The sequence below is a fragment of the Elgaria multicarinata genome, chromosome 1 (assembly GCF_023053635.1).
Source record: "Elgaria multicarinata webbii isolate HBS135686 ecotype San Diego chromosome 1, rElgMul1.1.pri, whole genome shotgun sequence".
NCBI classification, from domain to species: domain Eukaryota; kingdom Metazoa; phylum Chordata; class Lepidosauria; order Squamata; family Anguidae; genus Elgaria; species Elgaria multicarinata.
In genome coordinates, this window is record NC_086171.1 from 10,327,217 (window position 1) to 10,352,450 (window position 25,234).

General features: G+C 41.9%; 1 protein-coding gene across 2 annotated transcripts in view; it reads right to left on the bottom strand.

Moving 5' to 3' along the window:
* Positions 1 to 463: 463 nt before the first annotated feature.
* Positions 464 to 25,234, bottom strand: part of SLC25A13 (solute carrier family 25 member 13) — a 133,338-nt gene continuing 108,567 nt past the window's right edge. The window contains exons 15-19 of one of the 2 annotated variants that reach the window (XM_063123225.1): positions 19,543 to 19,683; positions 9,918 to 10,056; positions 2,350 to 2,508; positions 2,167 to 2,257; positions 464 to 1,857 (exon numbers count right to left, since the gene is read on the bottom strand). In XM_063123225.1, coding sequence (XP_062979295.1) covers positions 1,677 to 1,857; positions 2,167 to 2,257; positions 2,350 to 2,508; positions 9,918 to 10,056; positions 19,543 to 19,683 — 711 coding nt within the window. In that variant the 3' untranslated portion in view covers positions 464 to 1,676. The remainder of the gene's footprint in view (positions 1,858 to 2,166; positions 2,258 to 2,349; positions 2,509 to 9,917; positions 10,057 to 19,542; positions 19,684 to 25,234) is intronic. The other variant, XM_063123233.1, reaches the window with a different exon arrangement.

The window sequence follows — 25,234 nt, forward strand, 5'->3', positions numbered from 1 at the left end:
GAATCTGGCTTCTTGTATCTTGTGCCCATTATTCTGTATTCTGCACTCTGGGAGGATCGAGAAGAGATCCTGGCCCTCCTCTGGATGACAACCTTTCAAGTATTTGAAGAGTGCTATCATGTCTCCCCTCAGTCTTCTCTTCTCAAGGCTGAACATGCCCAGTTCTTTCAGTCTCTCCTCATAGGGCTTTGTTTTCAGACCCTTGATCATCCTCATTGCCCTCGTCTGAATTGTCTAGAGAGTTACAAAATCCAGTTTTATATTTTTTTAAAAAAATGACACACTGTGTCTTTCTAGAAGGACATCCATCTAGAAACACTGTAAAAATAATAACTAAAACTGCTTCCAAGGCTGAAAGCAGCATAAGAAGCAAAGGGGTTTATTCCATCCCAGACCACCTCACTCAGCCCACTTAAGCATGTCCATGCACAGGGGACTGAGCGGAGCATTCTCATGGCATAAAAATAGGCCCCAAAAAATTACTTTGGTTACGTTAAAAAAATCTCCTTTTTAATTCAACAAAGTTAATAAGAATTTTCACACAAATATTTTCCAATTACAAGCTGGCAGTTAAGGCAGGTACAGTGCATGGATTTTTCTATTGCATTTATTTAAACAAGCAGCAGTTACTCTAAGTGCATAACACAAAACCAGAACCCAAATATCAGCAGGGCCAGATTTGGAACTCTTTTGGTGCAGCCTCCATTTGTGTCAATGGGGGATGCGCAGCAGCTCCAAGAAAAAGCAAGGACGAAGAACGTACAGCTATGTCTTTCGATGGCTCATGCCCCTGGAATTTAAATTTCATTGTGGATAATAGATACTCAGACGTTCTTCCATAAAGTGCACAGGCTATGGAAAATTACATTTCTCTCCCCACCCCTCTAGCATTCTGATACCAGGAACAGAATATAATTGCTAAACATTTGTCGATCTGGTTTAAGTTACCAAAACATGTTCCCCATAAAAGCCTCATAATACAATCCAGGAATGCAACTTGTGCGTGTACATATGTAAAATGTAGTCACACTAGGCAGAATCAGGTACTGCTCACATTGATATCTTTTGAGTCCTACTGTACAGACACAGACTGAATGTGTAAGCAATTCTCACACAGATGGTCACTAAATCTTTCTGCATTGAGCACCATGATCTGATGCAGCCGTCAGCTGAATGCAAGATGGTCATATTTCAATAGCTTTGCCAGTTTGGCTACCACTGGATTCCCGAAGAAGAAGAAAAGTAATTATGTATGAATGCCTTTCCCAAACCAGCACAAGTACATTCACAATCTCAGGTATGTGCAAGTAGGAAAAAAAATACATTCATGGACCCAAATAATAAGACTATTTAAAGCAAGAATTTCACAGTGATCCGATATAGGAAGCGCAAAGAACAATGATTTACACCGAAAACGGGGGAGAAAGGGAAGAGAAAAAGTCACAGATTAGATAATGCTTGGTTGAGGCAGAAAAGCTAAGGGCGCAGTCTTATGTATGTTTAGACAGAAAAGAAGTCTTACAACTCCCATTCTGGCTGGGACATGCTGGGAGTTGTAGGACTTCTTTCTGTCTAAACATGCATAGGATCACACCCCAAAGGAATGAAACGTTAAGACTGATCAGATAAGTGGCTCTTTCCCCAATAGTCAGTAAAAGCATGTTGTAACTTTAGGATCAAACAGATGCTGCCTGTGAGGTAGGTGCCGAGGACCTAAACCGAGGTAAGTAAAGTCCAAATTTATTTTCGATCCCTGCAAATGTGGCAACAGCCAGTTTGTAACCCCCAACGTGGTCAGGGTTTGGTGCGGGTAAGGTGATCCGTGATTTCAGAACTGGTTCGGATCCTGCTGGTTTTCTGCAATATTTAAAAACAAAAGTTAGGTCTCTAATTTTTTAAAAAAATGGAACCATGATAACACAAATTTTACCCCAAATCTCTTTCAAACTCAGGATCAATTCCAGAGAAAGCAGAGGCCCTTCTGTTAGCTTGGCTGCCAAATATGAACTGGCACCTTCCATCTCTACCACCTGGTCATTACTGTTATTTAACATTGTGAAAGAGTTGATACTTCTATTTATTCTCTCTCTCTTTCCTTCTGTATATTTTGCATATATCTCTCCTGCAACCAGATCAGAGCCAAAGTGGTCAATCTAGCATACTTACACTCCTCCAAAATCGATGTAAAACCATCTCTGCAATAGCTCATAAGTTACCAAAGTTACTCCAAACTGAGGAGAGGAGCGAAATACACGAGCTTGAAGGGAAAGGGGAAAACACCATTAGCACCATCAACACACGGCCCGACACACACGCTCCCTTATTAACAGAACTGTCCTCAAAGATTACCTGTAGCTCCTTTCCAAAAAGCCCTCGGGCCTTCTTCTCGTAGGATCTTCCCAAAACAGTCAATGACGCCAGTATAGGTGGTTTGTCCTGCCCGGGCTGCCACCTGTAATCTCGTCTTGATCACATCTGCAGGGGTCACTAAAGAAGCTGCAGGCATTCCTTAAGGAGGGAAGAGAAGAATCAGCATGATGCACTTGCTAGCAAACGGGGAACTGGCTTGTTTTTTCTATATATACTTATTAGCATTTCTATCTGACTCACCTGAGAGGTTCAGCAGCTAACAGCAAATTTTAAATGAAGCATTATTTTATTTGATTTCTTACAAAAGATAACCATTAAATTCAGATTAGAACATGACTAGGGATAAAACTACATTCCCCCCAAAACGTAATGATAGCCGCCAAATCTCAGCCCAAATAAGGTCTTGATGTGAATCTGAAGACATCTGAAATTTGATGGGCAGCCATCAAGAACACAAGTATCAGAAATTTGGAAGGCTGATCTAAAACTTCAACAAAAAAGAGACATAGAGGCTGCATTCAGACAACATGATAGTAAATGGTGGCATAATAATCAACTCGACAGTTGTTTCTCTAAGGGGTACTCCCCGCACGACATGATAATAATCAATGGAGGTGTGGATTAGGATCAGTGTTGAGTTGACTATTAGTTCACACTGAGTTAACTCACTAATTCCCCGCCCTCTCTCCCCCATCATCCCCCTAGTATCCCATCAGCCATTGCTTCCGAAAATCTATCCTGCTGGCTGAACTAGAGTGGCAACTGCTGCTTTGACTGCACTTGCCTTGCAGTTCTGTGAGTGGCAAAATAACCAGCGGTGGCCAAGGAAATAACCAACGGTGCCTTCCACACAATAAGCAACAGTGGTTCAAATAGTCAACCCTGCACAGCATTGGTTATTTGCATTGGTTATTTCGGCCAATTAACCAACCACTGGTTAAAATACTCCCACCACACAACATGACAACCCACGGTGTGTTAAATAACCAACCGTCAATTATTTAAACCAAAGTTGGTTATTGTGTTGTCTGAACCCAGTCATATAGATGTTCCTAAGACTGTGACATTTTAGGATGTTTTTGGGGTGGGGGTGGGGGAGAAAAGGATTGCATATTGATTGTTCCTATATTTCAAAAACTGCCTACCTATGGAAAGCTAGCATGTTAGGAAGATGGCTCTAGGCCAGCCTTTGCCCTGATATGCCAGGAGTTTTTTATATGCAGGGAACTTTGGGTTTTTTGTTTTTAACTTGAGGGAGTATTTGAAATGTCATTTTTCACTTACATTCTAAAGCACGGAACTGTACTTAGCTCCCCCAGCCCAAACATGTAAAGCAGCTGAGGTCTATGGATTTCTGCCTCAACCAAGTGAAAAAATCTGAAGAAAAGAGGAAAAAGAGCAAAATTGCATTTCCTTGCCCCAGGTGTGCAAGGCTCCTGCTAAGCGTTGGTGAGATGGACAGCTTCGTCTTTTTTCATTTCAAGTTGAGAGGCAAACAGAAGTGTTCAATAAAATGTCCCAAGCTGGTAAGAATGTCTGAGTTCACTTTCTGGAGGCAAAAGTCAGTTCCTCTGTGGTTTCTGGCATTTGCCCTTCTACACAGAACACTGGAAATCTAGGCATTTTCTCTACTCTGCCCCCGACTTCAAGGTTTACCTCTCTTGAAAAGTCTCATTAAACTCAAAACAGGCAGACAGGTACAGGTTGTGCACAATCTGCAAAAACACAAAAATCCTAAACCCCAGCTCAGTAATGCTTGTTTTCCTTCAGTCATAGATGCACATTTTTCAGTGTCAAATATCCTTGGCAAAATCTTGTTGGAAGATTTATGCTGGTAGATAAACAACGGAAAGCAACCAATATTGGATTATCAGCAAAGAAGGGGGCACAATCCTCAAAAATGCCCTATCTGCTCTAGGACCACTGAAGTCAACGGGCATCTCTGAGGGTTTCTGGATTCCAATCAGCAATTTTTCAAAATAAACCTAATGAAATAATCCGTATCTAGATTTTAAGAAAAATGAAAAAAAAAAAGGACAAAAATGAAGTGAGACGATTCAGAAAACAGCGTCTCTTATTTTATTACTTTTCCATTCTGCATCAGTTCCAAACCAACTTGGTTAGACATAGATGCATAAATCTCCTTTGCTGCTTCTTCCCTCTAACGCTTAATAATTCTGTAACAGTTTTTGTCCAAACCATTGTGGTCTGGCTCCAGAAGATCATCTCACTTTTTTAGTAGACTGCTTTGAAAGAGATGTAAAAGTGTGTGTTTATCACTAAAATAGGAACTGCTCCTCCTTTCCCCCAAAGCCATTAAAAAAATAAAAAAGGGGGAGGGGAAACACTGCATGAACTTTCACATTTGAAAGTTTGGCAGGCGAAAGCTCCCTTTCACCGTCAGAGTTTCCCTTGAACCAGTCAGTCCACAAGTGATCCATTTCACCTCACACTTACAATTCATAGGCGCTGGACTTTCACTCTTTAAAGATGAGCTAAAACCTGAACACACAGCTGGGAATGTAGACAGTCACCATGTGAGGTGCCAGTTCACCAAAGTAGTGGCTCCATTTGACAGAGGTCCTGTTGTTCACGGACCAGTGGCCTTGTACCGTTCCAAGCCCTCGTCTATACGACAGCGGCATTGCTGCGGCCGGCAAGGAGAGCCGGGGCTCAGCCGCATTGACGCTCCTCCCCAGCGTCTATATGGGAAGGAGCGCAATAGCGGGTTTACAGGTGCCGCCGCCCCCCTGCCCACCCAAGGTTGTGCTTTTTATATTGTATTTTGTACTTGTGTGTTTAGATGGTTGGTTGTTTTTATGCTCTTCATGGTTTTAATTTTTGTGAACCGCCCAGAGAGCTTTGGCTATTGGGCGGTATAAAAATGTAATAAATAAATAAATAAATAAATAAAAATAAGGCACCTGGGAGCATCTGCGCCCCTCCTCTCTGGTAAGTGGAGTGTTTTTTTAATGGGAAAAAGTGTTGTTGTTTTTGTTTAGCTGTAAATGTGAAGGATCGCGTTTGCAGCTCACTGGGGGGAAGGAGGGGAGATGCGATCCTTCGCATCTAAAGATTAAAAATAATTAAAAAAACAGGGACGGTGGGGAGAGGAACAGTGCAGCCAGAGCAAGCTCGGAGGTAGGAGAGCCGGCTGCCCTGTTCCTCCCCTCTCCCCGGTGCTCCCGGCAGCGGCAGCTGACTCCATGCTGCCCCGTTCCTCTCTCCTCAGCTGCTGCTGCCAGGAGCACCGGGGAGAGGGGAGGAACAGGGCAGCCAGCTCTCCTCCCTCTGAGCTCGCTCCGGCTGCACTGTTCCTCTCTCCCCTCATCCGCCCCCTTCCCTCTTTAATATGTTTTTTCTTAAAAAACCTTCACCGAGGCATGGAGCCTGACTCCAAGCTAAAAAAGTCAGGGTGAGTGCCTGACTTTTTTAGCGTGGGGCTTTGGGGCTTTGCCCCTGGATCCCTTCGGAGTGGCGGCTACGTCATGTAACTCACCTGCCGCCACTCCGAAGTTACCCCAGGGTAAAGCGTGCGTGTAGATGTCCCCTAAGGCATTCCCCTTGGGGCATCAGCAAGTGCAAACAAGCCCTTAACTTTGCAGTGCAAATCCCAAATAATTTCCACATTATGTGAAACTACGTGCAGGAATTCAAAAATTATAATCCAGGACTCTTCAGAGTATCGTCAACTGCAATTGTCCAGACCAACAAATGCCCCAACGAACATAGGATGCAAAGCAGGCATTATATAGAAATTTCAGAATTCATAAAGGTAACAATTCAAAGCCAAGAGTTAAAGTGCCTCTTCCGTCGTTGCTCGAGAATATGAACCTTTAAAAGCTAATCATCATATAAAGTGTACATGATAAAACATAGCTTCAATCCTTGCTATATCATTTTTCTTTCTCTTAGCACAATAGCATTGCACTTGCTTTCCTAAACATCTGGCACTTTCCCACCCTCTCAATTCTACATCACAGAATAAGAAAATCAGTAATTGGCTAATGGAAGATAACCTGAAATGGAAATATAGTGAAAATATAGGATAAAATCCACATTATTGTGCATTTTCTAGCCAATGCTGGCAACTACTGATAAAGAGAGACTGCTTCTGTGGCTGAACTTCAAAGAGACACTTATCGCAGTCTGCAATCACTTAACAATGGCTAGAGAAAGAAAAATTAGAAAATCTAAGAAATGACTTGGCTTAACACACAGGTTTAGGTTTCATGTATAGATAGGATGCAGAACTCAAAAACTGTTTTGTTCTATTATGCTGGGTTACAATTAACCCAGTTTTAAATCTATATTCTTTTGACCATACTTTACAACCTATACATTTTAACAATTAGTACAAAGTTATTTTGCTTGTTCCAATATTTTTAAACGGAACTGTTTAAATAATGCATTTCTTGCAGATTTTATGTCTATTTCTGTATCACAGAATTAATTAATTGATATTACAAATTGTGAGTATTTTAAAGTCATAAATCAAAGAAATAACAGTTGTACCATGGTACGTGCTGGAAATATTGGGTTAGATTTATGTATGCAACAGACAATCTCACAAAGGGGTTAGATGCCACAAATAGTGGTATTAGTTAAGAAGCATACTTTGTTAGTCTCAGAAATCGTGATGGCACATAGGGCTTTATAGGCCATAACCAAAATCTTTAAAAAATGTCCCCAGAGCGCTGCTGAAGACAATATGGGCAACATATTCCACAGCTTACCCCTCAGGGGAAGAAAAATTAAATAAGCAAGTGTGCTTATTCTAAGGGCATGCTCTATGGTATACTTGTTACTGTCTCTTTGTAAATTTGAAGGCCTTGGTTGGAAGGTAGAATTTGAATATACTTGAATGTTTATTTATCAAAGAATGAAATTTTGTATTACTATTAGTGAAAACCAAGCATCCAAGCTTCCATCCTACAAGCATGGCCACTCCCAATGATAAAAAAAGACTACAACAGTGAAGAACTGGAACAAACGGTTTGGGATCAAGTTACTTGAAGAGCTGCCTTCACCCACATCAGCCTGCTGCACTTTAAGATCAGAAAGAGAGGCCCTTCTCATTTGCCCACTTGTGAGGGCAATTAAGTGGGTGTCCACGTGGGAGAGGGCCTTCTCTGAGGCAGCCCCAATCGGAGGTCCGCCATGTAGGCTTTTATGAAGGCCTTAAAAACATTTTATTTTACCTTGGCCTTCGCATGATGAATATTGTTATTATTGTTGTTGCTATTGCTGATCCTCCTGTTTTTATTGTTGGTTTTATTGTTTTAATTGATGTTTTATTGTTTTTAATGTTTTATGTACTCTACTGTTGTAAGCCGCCTTGTGAGGGCTTCTGCCCTGAAAAATGGCCAAGAAATGTTTTCAATAATAAATAAATAAATAAATTGTGCCATTTGCGGATATTCATAATATAAACATCTGTGAAATCATCACTGAGATGTCTGAAATATAAAACAGTGACCTCTGAAATTACCCTATTTAAAATTCCAGGTCTCTTAACAGGCTTGTTTTGTTATCTGCAGACTAGCACTTGTGACTGAAGACTGCGAGATTGTAATCCTACAGATTTTGACTAAAGCTGAAATCTCAAAGCAATGCCTTCACCCTCTGAGGTGATTCGCATATAATGAGATGTTACCATGCATGAATTTCCCTGTGGATCTTCTTGACATGGTGCCAGCCACCATTTTGAAAATTTAAGCTGTGTCAGGGGCACTCTGCAGCTTGACGCTACATGCGAAACAGGCCGGGAAGGGAGATGTTGGGATGGTCAGCAAGCCACCCACAACCCTAAAACAGGCCATGGGATCTGGGTAGCTTGTTAACCACCACAACAGCCCACCCTGACTGGGTTTCCACAATTAATGTGGAAATTATGTAGAGAGAAGATTCCCTTAAAAGAGTTATCCATCCCCAATGCATGTAAGTAAAATGTTCTCTTCTGAGCCTTGGGGAGAAAACGAGCAGTACAATTAGCCCTCTCAAGCAAATGGATGAGCCAGGAGAGCAATGTAATCTTGGATCACTTTAGCTACCAGCGGCAGAAGTGGATAATCTAGGCATCAGTCGTAAAGACTTCTTGGCTACATAGAACATCCGGATATTACATCCTGCCTCTTTAGATCATACAGGTTGAGTACAAAAACATGCCAAGAAAAAAAAATGTGTGAGAGAGACTGTCTAGAACTCTGTCCAGAATATTCTGTGTTTCTTGCAGCAGAGCCCAAAGCTGAAAGAACCAAATGCCTGCTGTTTCAGACATAGGAGTAATTAGCCTTGAGACTCTCCATTTGGAATACAGAAGGCAAAATGTTCAATGCTTGCTTTTTCTAGGGTAGCGGGTGAGAGCCAAAAAAAAAAGGGGGGTGGGGGGGGAGAAGAGCCAATTTCTGAACTGTGACTCTACATACAGACAGCCCTTTAGCTGCTTCTCAGCAGGACAAAAAAGAAGCATTTACTATTTGCCTTTTCATTCCATGCCAAAGAGGCAGGGCTTCTTCAGAGCCATTACATTTCTATTATCTGTCATAATAACAGGGCTTCACCTCTTAGATAAGATTTGTATGCAGCAGTTCTAATATACAGCTTTAAACATATGCTGACTTGGGGACATACTATGGCCCAGCTCCCTATTGCGTTCTAGCACAATTTAAGTTTCTGGCTACATTTATTTATTTATTTATTTAAGCTGCTTCTACAGTGTTTGACATCCCAGAATTTCCATGAGGTTACATAAAGACACACAATACAACACACAAAAAACACAAAAAACCCCACCCCTCTATAAAACAATAAATCCCTTAAAATGTTACAACAAAGCAGTAAAATAATGCAGCATCATGAGTATATTAAAAGTCAGAGAAAGGCTGAGTGAACAATTCCCCCCTCCCCCGGCCCAAGAAGAGGTGTTTAAAACCTGCCAGTTTCTGGCTCTCCAGTCACACAGGGGAGAGTGTCCAAGGGGGTGTGCACCACTACTGAGAAGGCCTGGTGACGTACTGCTAGCTGATGCATTAGATGTCAGATATGGTACATGTAAGAGGATACTGGCCTCTGTGCACAAGGACATCTGAATGCTAGCAGGAGACTGGCACTTGAAGTCTCTGCACATGAACGTCACGCCACTTAATCTAGTTATACTAGTGCCTAAATATTAACTCCTTTGCTCAGAATGTTGATTTCCCCAATCCACCGATCGCCCCACATGCATGACAATTCATTGCTGGGTAAAGTCCATGGGCAGTGAACAATGATGTCAGTCCATTAACGCAATTGACACTGCACTAGCGTAAAGGTCCTCTAGCACAATGCCAATAGCATTAGCTTGCACTGCCGTTTTTCGGGGAAATCTCTCATCATGTAAGCTAATGCTATTGGCATTGTGCTAGAGGTCCCTTACACCAGCGCAACATAAACCGTGTTAAGGAATGGCATCATTCCACACTGCCACATGTAATTGTTCCTTATCCAATTGGATATTGCTTAAACAACTCCAGCGCACAATTTGTTTAACAAAAACAGCAACTTACCAGCTATTGCTCCAGCTAGAAGCAAAGATCCAGGGCCTATCTGCCCGTCTTCACCCGCAAAAGCAGATTTCATGTGAGCGTAGCAGGGAAAGTAAATGGCAGAGAAGGGGATGTCACGAAGGAAACAGGCCTTGGCTCCCTGGGGTGGGGGCGGAGAGACAAAAGACAAAAGACAAAAAAAAAAAAAAAAAACCAACAAGAAACTATATTATAGACAGGACCAGAGTAACAAGCTGAGTTCTGAGAGACATAACAACTCATTTATTTCCTGTAAAAATGCAGGCCACTCCACACAGAGTTAAGCATGTTTAAGTCCAGTGATTTCAGTCAGATTAAGTACACTTGTCTAGGTTAGACTGTGGCAGCAGTTCTTGTTAGCAAATAGAAAAATGCCACCTGTTCGTGGAAATGTTGGAAGTCAAAATTCTGGGAAGTCTTTTACACTGCTGAATTAAAGATGTGACCAACATATATGTTTCAAGATCACTGGAGACCATCTTTGCTTATAATACTTGACAACAGCAACAAAAACAGCAGCAGCAAGATTCCAGGTCTCAACAAGATGGAAGACCTCAACCCAGTTTTCAAAAGGCTACACTTGACAAGAAAAGAAAGATGTGAGCACTACCTTATTTGCTGAAGGTCAAAGATTCCTCCCATTTTATGGGGTAGCGTGGTTTGCCACCCACACGGTGTCTGTTTGGAGGGCACGCAGTGACGCGTGGAGCAGAAACATGCACTGGGTAGATGCAACAGGACCGCAGCCAATTCAGGCTCCCTGGCACACATGTGTTTTCAAACAAGCACAGGCATTTCACATTTATAGTGATGCTGGCACATACGCAGCCAACAAACTTGCCACACAGAAGGGTGGTTCCACCCCGCAAGGCCTTTTCTGAATATTATTGCAGCGCGGTGCCAATCTGAGGGCATCTGCACCTTCCCATTTGATCTGGCGCCATCTTTACTGCACACACTGGTGACTCTGTTTGTGGTGCTCCTGCCTTGAAAATTGTGCTGGACCAAGAAAAGGAAGATTCGATCGCTGCAAAAATGAGGGGACTGATACTCTTATATTTACAGAATTGTATTTTGATTTATATATACACATGTATATTTATAACTTGCTCTTTATTATTATTATTATTATTATTATTATTATTATTATTATTTATATAGCACCATCAATGTACATGGTGCTGTACAGAGTAAAACAGTAAATAGCAAGACTCTGCCGCATAGGCTTACAATCTAATAAATCATAGTAAAACAATAAGGAGGGGAAGAGAATGCAAACAGGCACAGGGTAGGGTGAGCAGGCACACCTTAGAGATTCTTATGTGCGCTTCTTAAATAGCCTCCCAATCAGTAATCTTAATGGCTGGACTGAGTTTCAGCTTCTGCATCATGTGCCTCCAAGACCATTCTCCAGGGGAAATGAGACTTCAGGACTATCACTCGTAGGCAGAGCAAGCCTTGTTGCCTACACTTGCCAATTAAAAAATTGTGAATGTAAAGAATGTACATATCTTGTGGGAGATTCTTGAAAAACAGGGGTGCAGAACTTCAGGTCAGAGGGCCAAATCCAGCTCTCAGGGGGTCCCAATCCCCCGCTGGGGGTCCCCAGAACTAGGCCTCATTCTCCCCCCCCCCCCATCACCAATTGTTTAGTAGTTTCCCCGTTTTTATGCCGTTTTCCCTCCCATTCTAAAAAGCTAAAAAATCCCTTTTCTTAGTTACTAGCAGGAAGAGCTTCACACTAAAATATGCTGGTATTTGGGGGATCTGCCCCTTTTGCTTTTGACCCCGTGCCCCATTGGAATGTGCTCCCCAAGAGCTCCTCTTAAACGGAATTCGCCCCTAGGCTGAGAGAGGTTGTGCGCCCCTGTTTTAAAAGGATACAGGGGAGAAAGAAAGAAACCAAGCCACACTCAGGCTTTTCTACTGACAACCTAATCGTCCTAGAAGTCAGCACATATGGTCCCAGGATGGCTTTCTAACATTCAGCCCTGGAAGAAGCAGACAAGCCACTTTAAGTGCAATATAAGCAATGAGAACCAACACTGGCCTAGGTAGAACTGAGATGAGCCAAAATGCACATATGGCCTTTAAACACTTGTAACTTGGCCTTTACACCATAATGTTGGCAACACTTGTCCATTAATTCAATGGACTGCAACGAAATGTTGCAGCATAGAGTTGTTCTAGACAAGATGCTAGTCAAGTCCTTTTCCAGGTTACTCCATTCCACCCCAACCCATTCCATCCCCAACAGCCAGCCAGCATTCCATACCTACTGGACATACTCAGTCCTCACTAAGTTGTTTTGGGGTTTTCACTCACTTAGGGTCCCCCCCCCCCAAAGTTTGTTGTTGTTGTTGTATTTCTGCTGTATTTCTGTTGTATTTGTAGGGTTGCCACAAGCCTGCTCATACATCCCCTTGAGTGTGTGGATGGCGCTGCTTTGACTACATAAGGATCTATAATCAGAGAATGAGTTCACTCTTCTTGTAGGATGGAGTCCAAGAATTTAAACATGAAATTTCATATTCAAACTTTTGAGGACTTCAGCAAGCCACCCCAGCTGCAGCAACCCTGCAATAATTCATAACAAGGGCTTAAGTATGCTTGTCTTAGGGAGTGCAGATCAGTGGCAGAGCTTCAGCTTTGCATGCAGAAGGTCCCAGCTTCGACCCCCCAGCACCTCCAGGAAGGGCTGGCAAAACCCTGCCTAAAATCCTGGAGAGCTGCTGCCAGTCGGTGTCGACAATACTGGGCTAGATGGACCCATGGTCTGACTCAGCATCAGGCAGCTTCCTAGGTCCCTATGCACAGAGCGGCAGCCTAAACAAGGCAGGCACATTCCAAAAGGACAAATTCTCGTATGGGAGTTATACTGACTTGGCAGGCAATATCAGGCATTGTTTATTCTCTGGCAGGTTAAGTTGGAGATGAACAAGCATACTTTCATCTCAAATATTATTTCCTCCAATGGGTTGAAAAATCTCCATGTTGTCTTTGCCACAGGAGAGTTCATTCGCCTTATTCCATTCATGCCTTTTGTTTCTGTTATAGCTCAAGATGCTGATCAGGATTTTTAAAGCCCTGAAGGGTATGTCCCACTCATGGTGTTTCTCCTATGTCTCAAAAGGATATGTGTGTGTGTGTGTTTTTAAATTGTATACTTTTAATGTTTACTATTTTAAAATGTTGTGAACCACCCAGAGAGCTTCGGCTGTGGGGCGGTATATAAATGTAATTAAATAAATAAATAAATAAATAAATAAATAAATAAATATAGGCAGCTATTCTCCGCAAATTCTCTACATTGCAGGTTCACCAAAGTCCTAGCTTTAACATATATAGAAAGCTCTCTCTCTCTCTCTCTCTCTCTCTGAGGCTGTCTAAACATCTTCTAAGCCCTGTGGTTGCTGCGAATTGGTGTCGCATTGCTTATAGGACGCAGGCACTGATTTGCAGCCACTGCGAGGCTTTGCCACAAAGCTGCGTGTTGGAAAAGTCAGGGATTACTCCTGACTTTTCCCGAAGGAGTGAGGTCACCATGGCCCTTCCACTGTGTGACCTTGCTCCGGGGTCAATCCAGGGACATTCTTGGGCATGTGGCAGCCCCTGACTGGTTGCCAGAAATTGGGCAGAGAGCAGGTCCAATGAACCATATGTCTGCCAGAAAGCCCGTGCCCTCTAGAGCATTGGGATTACCTGCTGCCACCCCGCAGCAGCAAAACGATGGGGAAAGCGGTGGCAACGTGGCGCATCAAGGCAGGGCCTCTCTCTCGCTCTCTGGTTGGGTGGGGATTTGGCTGAGATTAATTGAGCAAGAAGGTAGCTGAATAAAATCAGTATATATTGTTGTTTTCAAACACCACCACAAGTCATCTTCCTTGTTGCCTCCAGAACAGGACAGAACATTCAAATTAAAAAATATACATGACGAAATACACTTTAGCTCTTAAGATGGAAAACGCTCCCCACCCCACTCCAGTTTTACAGTAATCTCTTTCCAAAGATAGAACTGACATGCTTTTAAAAAGACCCTCTGGTAACATGCTTTCAGATTCATGAAAGAAATTATCTGTCAAACTTAGTTGGCTTATGTGTAAACAAATCTGGATCAAAACTTGGATCCACTTTATTAAGCACCAACTTTGGCTCTGTTCCAATATCTCAACAGTCTAAAGTTTCCTCTCACCACTCTGTCTTAAAGTCTGGAAAAGCATGTTTAAAGGCAGGCCTCATTTAAGTTAAAGTTAATCACCTGCAACCAGCTAATGCCAATTAGGAAAGCTTAAGAGAGAAAGGCCAAAATATCTCAAAACGTCAAAGGAACATTTACTCTACAGTGTTCAGCAAATTTAATGTGAAGCAAGTTCTCACGGAGTCCTGTGAAATTTGCTTTGAAATGAAGCGTGTTCCAGATTGCAGGCTTACCTTTTTCTTCACACCTTCTTAATGTATGCACTGTGCAAAGTCCCTAGAGGCTTAGTCCCTGATAAATTGTTAGGACCATCCACCTGAGTTTATTCTGTCAGCCCAGGCCCCGACCTGCTGGGCGTAACATTGTTTAGGACAGCCTATGCATCACACAGCAGTCCTCCTTAGCATACCTGCTAATTGACTCCTCACCTTCATTCACATTTTTTTAATAACCCCTCAAGCCTTTAATCTTGGAATTGTATCTTGGCGAACAAACCAAGAAAGGAAAAAGCACCCCGGACTGTCAGAAGATTCGGATAATCAACTCAAAAGTCAGAGCTGGGGCAGGTTCTTTAGCATGCTAATTCCTGCTTATTCCAGCCTTACCTGCAAAAAAATAAGGATCTAAATAAACTATTTCTACTACAAGGGGAGGGTAATTACACTCACAAAGGCACCTCTGTGTCAGGGTTGGGCACAAGGAGCCAGAAGGTCTGGGAGACGCAGGCTTAACCTAGTCTCCTGCAGTGAATGCACATTGTCTCGGGTAGGGGGAAAAATGCCAGACTGGGGGGACCTCGCAGAATTCAAGACAACAGTGGTGCACCTTGTCTGAGAGGGTTATTTAATGCTTCTGGCACCTGCACTTACCGCCATCCCCTCTTTTCCTACCTTACAGGTTTAGAATTTATTTGGCATGTATAATTGTTATTTTGATCCTATAGCAACAAACAATAGGTAGCATGTCATTTCTTGATCCGTTAGCATTCTTCTTGGGTTTCACCAGCAACTTAACCCTTCCGATTCGGATGTGCAGCAACACCCCTCCACTCCGTGGAAGACCCCTTCCTCCTCCATCTCACCTTAGCTCGCTTCAAAAGCCCCCAGTTAAAAGTTTTATGAGTCTCGGGTAGCAGTTCAGCACGAAACAGGGATCACTTTTTTTGCTCCTGCTTTAACATGCTGAACAGGGTTAAAATGTATGTCCAAAGGACTTAAGTAAATACTGCTTCTGTAAACCTAAATCTAAAAGGGAAAATGAGGAGCTTTGAGCATTCACACCTTGGCAGGATTCAGCTATTTTTCTAGCATAATCTGAATATAAACATATGACTTTACTCTCACGCAAAAAGTGCTAACAACACTAAATACACAAGCATACGTTGTTAAACTAGTTTTAGTGAATATGATAAAATATTTCTCTATTTTAAAATATCGTCCTAGTTCATAACATGTTTGCTGCCTTGATTCCATAAAGTTGTCACACGTGGAAAGTAGTTAAACCTCAGAGATGTTATTCACCCCTATTTCAAAATTCTAATTGTTTAAAGAAAACATTGTGATGTTTTCTTTAAAGTTTCTGATGAAAAAATAAACTGAATTAAAAATTACAAAGGATTGAAATTATTCAGTAAGCAGAATAAAAAGGACCTAAGTAGGGTAAGCAATCCCCAGGAAAAACTATCATAAGTAATTTCTCTACAAACATAAACTAAACTATAAAACTTAATGCAAACAATTTCTAAGTTCATAAATTATGAGTATTGGAAAATGCTTATTCCTTTTTAAAAGAATCATGCTAACACTATTTAGTTATATTTCACTTTTACATACATACATACATGCAATTTATTCTATTCTATGGAATGCAAACTGCAGGTGCAACTTCTTTTAAGAGTGATGACTAAAAGTGGGCAGAGGAGGCACAGAGTGTCATAATAAACAAGTCATTTGCCCATGAGAAGAGGCAAATATTAAAACCATTATAATACATTATGTAACAATGTTCATTTGGAAATGACTTGCAAAGAACCAATGTAATCTACTTTCATGTACAAAAATATATTTACTAATACAAAATGATAATCACAATACATAACTGTATAGAGAAATGTTGCTGTGGAACATGGGTGGGAGGGTGCTGTTGCACAATGTCCTGCTTGTTCATCCTTGGCCGATGGCTGGTTGGCCACTGTGCGAACAGAGTGCTGGACTAGATGGACCCTCGGTCTGATCCAGCAGGGCTCTTATGTTCTGAAATGTATAGTGTTTGGCTGCTCTGTAGAATAGTGATAATTCCTTCAAATATTTATACTCTGCTTGGTTACTCTGACACATGCTGTCTATAGTACCTTCCCCCATCTCTACAGTAGCAACTTGACTGGGCCAGAATACAGAGCGCCAAGCTACACTGACCAGATCACACAATAATCAATAAACAAAAAATCAATGGAGTGTGCACCTAATACTCTACTGCCCTTTTGCACAGAAATCCACATGCCAACTCTGTCCCCATGTCTTACTCAGCTAACACTATTCTAGGAACTTAGTTACATCAGCAACACCATCAAGGATTCATTCAACTTCACATCCTCCAACATGATATATGCCATCAGCCGCCAAAAGTGTCCTCCTCCTATCGCCGTTGCAGCTGGCACATCCCAAAGGGTAAGGAAGCTGCAAGTCCATTCCCCACTCTGCCAAAACACTCCTGGAAACAAAGCCCTATGACTGAAAGAACTGGGCATGTTGAGCCTTGAGAAGAGAAAGCTGAGATAGCACATGATAGCACTCTTCAAATACTTGAAAGGTTGTCATACAGAGGAGAACATAAGAACATAAGAAGGGCCATGCTGGATCAGACCAAGAGCCCATCTAGTCCAGCACTCTGTTCACCCAGTGGCCAACCAGCCATCGGACAGGGATGAACAAGCAGGACATGGTGCAACAGCACCCTCCCGCCCATGTTTCCCAGCAATTGGTGCACACAGAAGGACCAGGATTTCTTCTTGATCATCTCAGAGCACAGAACATGGAAAAAGGGGCTCAAGTTACAGGAAGCCAGATTCTAGCTGGACAGCAGGAAGAACTTCCTGACTGTTAGAGCAGTACGACAATGGAACCAATGATCTAGGGAGGTCGTGGGCTCTCTCTCCCACACTAGAGGCCTTCAAGAGGCAGCTGGACAGCCATACGTCAGAGATGCTTTAAGGTGGATTCCTGCATTGAGCAGGGGGTTGGACTAGATGGCCTTGTAGGTCCCTTCAACTCTACTATTTTATGATTCGCTCACCAAGCCACTTCAAGGTCTTTCTCCTTGCTCCACCCATTCTAAGCAACCGTGGTAAATAAAGGTTCATGCCTGTACATTTTCCCTTCCACAGCTCTGAAAATAGAATGATTTGTATTAAGGCCACGGTACAGAGAGAGGCAAAGGATCAGATCCCCCTCCCAGGGGATCCAAATTTGGCCCTGATCCAAATTGAGTCCTTCTGATCCCTGCAGCAGCTCTTCTCAGAAAGAAAAATCAGTACAAAGCATATAACTAGTATTGCATGTGATTAAGCAATGTTGAGATTAGGAAAAAAAATCTGGCTATCGGTTTTACTTTTTGAATTAAACATCTGCCTTACATCACAGTACATGTAGCTAATAGCGTTCATACACTTTGTAACAAGCCTGGTATCCTATAAGCAACAATGCTATCTAAATAATAAAGAAGTGCATAGGCAAGAATGGACTTTAAAAAAACCATAGAATGATATGATTAGCTTAATTTTCTAGTTTGGCATTGTTATTTTAAAGAAAATTTAAATGCTATCTATGTCTTAGCACTGAGTATTCCCAAGTTCACCATCCACCTTGAAAGCCTTCATAGCCTCAGGAATGTGGAGCGTTTTAACATATTCTCCCTCTTTCACTTGTAAATATTTGCCCTGAAGCAGCACTGCAATGCAAGATACAGGCAACCTCTTCCTAGGTTAAGTTGTCATAAGACAACTCCAAAATTAGCAGGTCAAGGTGTGGAAGGAGAGAAGAGAAACACTCCATGTTAATTTCCATTTAGCATATGTAACATACTCAACTCCACACATGCTGATTTCCTCATTGTGATGGGAACAGAGAAATCCAGACAGGTTTGATTCAATAAAAATAGTGAAGCAACACACATCATTGTTTTAAGACAATAAGACATAGCAATGCTGGTATGCAACCAATATTAACTCTACTCAGATGTGTTTATATGAGAAGCCACAAAAGAATTTCTTAGCAGCAGTTATAGCTACTTTGTCAAATGGGTGACTGTTTCCTTGTTCACTTACCACTAATAGGAGAACAGCGTCATAAACGCATCCACTAATAGTAAACCTAACTCTTGTATTGGCAGAGTAGTTACTACCACCACAGAAGAAAGCACACTACAAGAAAGCATCGACATGACCACCACAGAAGTAATACATTCAGCTTTAATGCCACACTGTAAGAAAAAAAATGCACAATTGCACCATTATGACTGCTGTTGATGGTGGCAGTGTTGTTGCTGTGGACAACATTTAACTAGAGTCTGGCTGTGAGTACTAGCTACAAATCCAAGTTTGGGTTGCAATACCTGGAGCAATGTACATGTCACATAGACATCCATGTAACAGTAGCTCATGTAGTCCTTTCTTTTGCTTGCAAAAACACTTTCAAAGGGAGCAATTAGGAGTAGAAAAGTGGTGGGGTAAAGGGCACTCAACTCATTCCCTGCCTGCTGTTTTCCCACTCCAGCCCCCAGTTTCTTCACCCTGCTGGGTTTCAAATGTCTATTTCCAAGGACAAAACAAGGTGTCCTAGACCTTGGAGTTCATTTTCTTAAGGTGTACTACAGTCTGCCCCAACCAGACTGGCCAGAACTTCTAAGAAATCATACCACTTGAACCAATAGCAGCCAGAGGAACTGAGACGTCAGAGAGTAGCCAATTCAATGTCAAGACTAACCCAGGCCTACTCTGACAACAGAAGCAATAATACAGGATTGCACTGAAACAGATGGAGCATGCAGAGAGACAAGAGACGTCATGTTTCGAAGCGAGGCATAAAATGGCTGAAATCAAAGGAGGAACATTCAAGACTAGAGGATGTGGCCTGATGACACTCATGGCCTGTTGTACTGATGGGCTCTTAATTAGTTCTAGAACTCGGAAAAGGCTAAACTCTGCAGCCGTGAAAGCAACCGAGACAGAAAGTTCAAAGAACCTTCAGCAGCACTTGCAGTTCTTGCACCAAGGACCTGAGTTGCTTTAATGGTGTTTTTGGACACTGGCTACTTTGGGGATCGTCTTAAAATATGACATTTTCTATTATGAAATGCACCTGTTTTCCAAAACACATTCTGCTTAATTAAAAGCTTACAGCCAAAAGACTTTACCTTGTAGAGCCCAAAAAATCCCAGATCCCGCAATACGGTAAGGGCACTAACGCGTGGGCCAGTTGTGATCTCCCCAGCCACTTGCAAGCGAATCTTGACAATTTCTAGTGGATTTGTGAAAATCACTTGAGATCCTCCAGCCTGAAAAACAAAACAAAACCAAGAGCAACATTGGGAGCATGTTCCACTCTGAGGGTAGAGGAAAGAACAACTCTTGAAGTGCCACAGGAGTGCAGCTGCTATTCATTTTAACCACGTTTCCGCAAGGCTTCTGTTCTTGAATTGTTGGGATGAATGAAGGTTGTACAGCACCAACGCTTGGTAGACTGCATTGAAAGTCAAATTGTTCAGAATTAGGCATTTTAATTGTAATTGGCTTATGGACTGCAATTCACTGGGCTGGTTCGTACAATCAAAATAAGCCACCGTGGCCTATTTAAATCGTGACACATGCCAGGAGCAAAGTCATGTCGTCTGAATCTGGGTGGCATAGTTTGTTGGAGGAGTAAACAACCCTTTAATAAACCTTACAACAGTCCATGGGTTATTGGATGGTCGTATCCCTATTCAAAAAGCCACGCTAAGTTTGGACAACAAGACAAGCCATGTCCGGTGCTGATTATGGAAATTGCGCCTGGCACGTGTCGTGATTTAAATAAGCCACGATGGCTTATCTTTATCATGCAAACCAAGTCAATGGTTCTTCTGACATGATGAAGACCCCTAAGATAAACAAATGTCACTGCAGTTTATCAAGATACAGTTTTGCTAAAAGGAAACATCCATGAATATCTTTTGCCGCTATACGAACAAACCCAAAGTAGTGTAAAGCAGATAATAAACATTTTAACACTGAATTATTAATCGAAGAACCGAAATGTGCCTGGCAGCATCCACAGCATTCTGCTAAATAAAGAGGTCTGGCAGCGTCTCTCTTTCCCTCCCAATTTTGGCACCCGTACAAAAAGTGCTGTGGAACATATGTATTTACAACAACTAATTTCCTCTGCTTTTAAAAAGTTACTGAACTGAAAGTTTGTATATCCTCAAATGGCATTTTACTCAGTTGCTGCTAATCTGATTTCTCTATGCATGGCTCTATTTTATTCTGTTTTCTCCCTACAGCACTATAAGAGTTCAATCAAAAAATGACGAGTTCTTTAACAACTCAGTTTACTTTCTTTTTTCTTTCTTTTTTCTTAAAAAACATGGGTAATGATTTGGCTACTTACTTAAAGTAGGTAGTCATGAACAACTGCCAACAGTCCTTAAAACAACAACAATTTGGCAGAATAAAGTACATCACTACTAAAGCTAATCCTACGTATGATTATTAGGAAAGGCATGGAGGCCTTGGGATGCAAATCAGTAGGCCTGGCAGGAAAAGAAAATAGCCTTGATCCTCACTCGTATTACCCTCCTGCTTTCACCCTCAACCCTTCCTCCCCCAACCATCTAGGATGTTAAGTATAGGGCTGGCCTTCCCTCATTGGGAGGTGGCGACTGCCAGGGCTGGACACCCCGTGCTGAGAAATAACTGTGCCGTTAGTACTAAAGAGGGTAGGGCGAGTGCCCTACTTTCTTGCAACGGTTATGTGGTTCCCGCTTGGGGTTTCAGGAGGCAAATCCAGCTCTGTGCCATAGAGGTTCTCACATTCTGTCGGAGTGAGTCTGGATAAAGCACGAAAACAGTTTTTCAAAATAATCAAAAGATTAATTAAAAGGGAACAGAATATGGCACAGGGGTGGCCCGTCTATACGGGATGCCTAGGGTGCCAAGCTAAGTGGGGTGCCAAATTCGAGGGGAGAAATACAAAATAAAAAAGACAACAAATAAAAATATGATAATTATAAACATTTTAACGCATTTGGAATCAGACTGAAATACCGCATAGCTGTCATGTACAAATCTATTTTGAAAAATTTTGTGTGTCTAATTTATTTGATCTCAGAAACAGACAGAAAAAATGAATAATGATGCTTCTGTTTAAATGAATATGTTTTTAAAGCATTAAACGGGATGTAGTGTTTAATTTATAAATAGAGGCAAAATGTTTCCCAGTTTACCAAAAAACCCAGCCTAGATCTGCCCTTGGTGTTTGGGGGACAACTGAATGTTTCCCTAGGGTACCAGTCGCTGCCATCTGATATGGCAGGCTGGGAATAACCAGGTAAACACTCTGCACTACAGGCCAAAAGAGGAAGAAAATCAGAAGGACAACAGAGGGGCTGCAAATTGTGGATTATATCCAACAGGACTTTCCTCTCCCCTCTTCCCCAGCAATCCCCTAAACTCCTGAAATCTGTTCCAGAGGGGCCCCAAATCCAATGAAGCAGATAGGAAGGGGGGCAGAACATTTCCATTCTGCTGTTGTAAAGCTTCGGTTGGCAGAGGGACATTAACTGGATTTCACCCTATAGTCAAACTTCTGAGTAACATGCAAAGGCCTCTGTTGTTTGACTGCATTAATACTCTGAAGGCTTCTGCTATATTTGCTATCATCATCATCATCATCATCATCCAGTCGTCATCATCATAATTATATCCCACTTTTCTCCCCTCTTCAAGGAACCCAAGGTGGCTTGCATGTTCCTCCTCTTCTCCATTTTATCCTAACACCAACCCTGTGAGGTAGGTTAGGGTGAGAGTCGGTGACTGGCCCAAAGTCACCCAGTGAGCTTCTTGGCTGGATCTCCTGAGTCTCAGTCCAACACTCTAAACTTTACGTCACACAAGTGCTCAATTTTACATTTTAAATGCTAGTACAGAACAAGTGTTTAAAGGTATGCTGTATCTATTCTTGTGCGCCATCACCGGGGCCTCATAAACATTTCCTCGGAACACATGGAGGGAATCTTATGCAGATGGATTATGTTAACAAAGCAAAGATGACCATTTAATCTTAAAATGCTTTGAAATCAATGGTATTACTTGGGGTTATTAGAGGTCGTGTCTTTAGTTTCTGATCTCCAGCCAAAAATTTAACTCCAAGTCCACTCTGAGCCGCTGTCTTCTAGCATTTTCAACAATTGATATGCGATTAGCCATTTCCTTCTATTTATTTTAATGAACTGCAACTGTGGGTATCATCCATATATTGAAATAATTAAGGCAAGGGCTCCCCTCCTAACAATATTCTAACTGAAGTTTAAAAACTGTTTGGGGGGAAAGACTGTTAACGTCTTTATTCTTTTAAAATATCTGTATAACCTGCGAAGTCAACTTACTACCACCAAGCTTGTCCTAAAGAGGTAGTTAACTACACCACAGAAATACCAAACTGAAATACCAAACTGAATGGCAACTCTGAACTGTGGTCCCTTTACGTAGAGTGACCATATGAAAAGGAGACAGGGTTGCTGTACCTTTGACAGTTGTATAGAAAAGGGAATTTCAGCAGGTGTCATTTGTATGCCTGCAGCACCTGGTGAAATTCACTCTTCATCACAACAGTTTGAAGTCAGTTTTCAGCATCAACAGCAAACTATTTCACATCAATATCAGCTGCTGGTAAGAAAATATGTTATATATTTATTCATTTTTAAAGCGTGAGAGGTGGGGCACATTGGCAGGTGCTAAGGAAGGTGTCTGGAGTCTCATTGGGGCTCATGTGCACCACGTTGCCTACCCCTGGTCATGGGGAAAGCGGCTTCCTTCATGGCTAATATGGAAACGGGTTTGTGCCATGCCTCTTCCGCGAGAACTGTTCACTCACCTGCATGGAATTCCAAGCAGTTTCCTACATTGAACTTCCGATTGCTTGTGGCAAACAGGCAAGTTATTAACACAAGGTCGCTCTACAGTGAGCGCTCTGGGTATTCTGCAGTTTTAAAATCAGTTCAGCAAAAGTGCAGAGATCAGTAGGGGACGTCTTAGTGGTACAGCACTTAAGTTGCAATCAAAAGGTTTCAGGTTCAGTCCCTGGGGCTTCCATGTAGGGGTGAGGAAGTCTCCAGTATGAAACCCCGGAGAACTGTTGCTAATGAATACCAAACTAGATTTGACACTGATAAATAATGTAACAATGGTGGTATTCTTATATTGTGTGCAGGAGAATTAAAACTTCCCTGAATTATCAGTCTGAAAGAATACACATTGCAATGAAGAAAAATATGCCACCCTTGCCACTGGCTTACCAATGCTGATATTTTGTTTCTGGCCATGTTGTGCGGCAGAGTGCTGGGTGTAGGAAACCCAGGTCCAAATCCCTGTTCAACTATAAAACTCACCGGGTGGCCTTGAGCAAGCCTAGGCCTGTCAGCCTAGCCCACCTCACAGGTTGCTGTGTGGCTTGTGACACCATCCAGCAATTTCTTGAGGATTGGTGGCATAAAGAAGGGCCATAGCTCACTCAGTGGTAGAGAACATGCTTTGCATGCAGAAGGTCCCAGGTTCAATCCCCGGCATCTCCAGGTAGGGCGAGGAAACAACACTGCCTGAAACCCTGGAGTGCTGCTGCCAGACAGTGTCAACAATACTGAGATAGATAGACAAAAGTTCTGACTCATATAAGGCAGATTCCTAGGTCCCTAAAACATGATAAACACAAACATATAAATAAACAGGAGGTTTATGTCATGCAGTCTTCAGGGTTTTAAAAACTACATGCTACTTTAAAACAGAGCTACATTAAAAAATCCTTTCACAAAATACATTAGACGTGCAAAGATTAAATACAACACTTTATGAAAAAAGTACCAACGCCCTTAAGTTTAAAATATCTGTCTATACTTTCAATAATAAAAAAGAAAACCGATTCTCTTTTATTTTAGTATGAGATGAGGCTAAAAGCAGAATAGTTAAAGGACTCAAGGGCCGCACAACACGACAGCAATAACTTGCCTTATCTGTTCTGTATTGTAGGCTAATATATTTTTAATGGAAAATTGTTTCTGTCCTTTTTCAGTGACAACTCTGACTTAAAAAAAAACCCAAACCAAAAAACCAAAAAACCACAATATCACTAGACACCTCTCGATGGCAGTATAACCTTGTACACACGTGTCTATCATACTTTCTCTGTACTCCCCAGGATAGAAAAGGAGAAATGGAAAAGAATCGTGTATTTCTCCTTTGTCTAAAGGAACAGCGCTCAGTCACTTAGGAGAGGGGGAAATTATTAGCTCAACGCTGCTGAACTATAGTTCAGGGTAAAAAGAATCGTGCATGTTTACTTAGACCCACGACTCGAAATAATTGGAAAGAAAAAGAGGCTTTCAGAACATTACATACTATTAAAATAAGAGACAGTGTTGCATCTTAATGGAACTGGGTTCTTTTCTTCACTTCCTCTCTCCTGCACCTCAGAATTTACCCAGTACACTAAAAACATTTGTAAATGAAGTAGCTAGAAATGCAGTGAAGTTCAGATTTTTGTCTCCCACCCCAACTATGGGCATTTGGAGATACAGTTTCTGAAGTGCCGTTTATGTATCACGGCTGTTAGCCATTGTTAGATCCATGGATGTGTTAATCCCCTTTAAAAAGCATCTAAGCCAGTGGGCATCAACACTTCTTGCGCCTGGAAAATGTATACTTTTTATTATTGTACTTATATCCCCCCTTTTTTCCGTACATGGCCCTCCTCCTCTACATTTTATTCTCACAACAACTCTGTGAAGTTGGCTAGGCAGTCACTGACTCAAGTCACCCAATGAATTTCATGACCAAGTGGTGACTGGAACCCAGGTC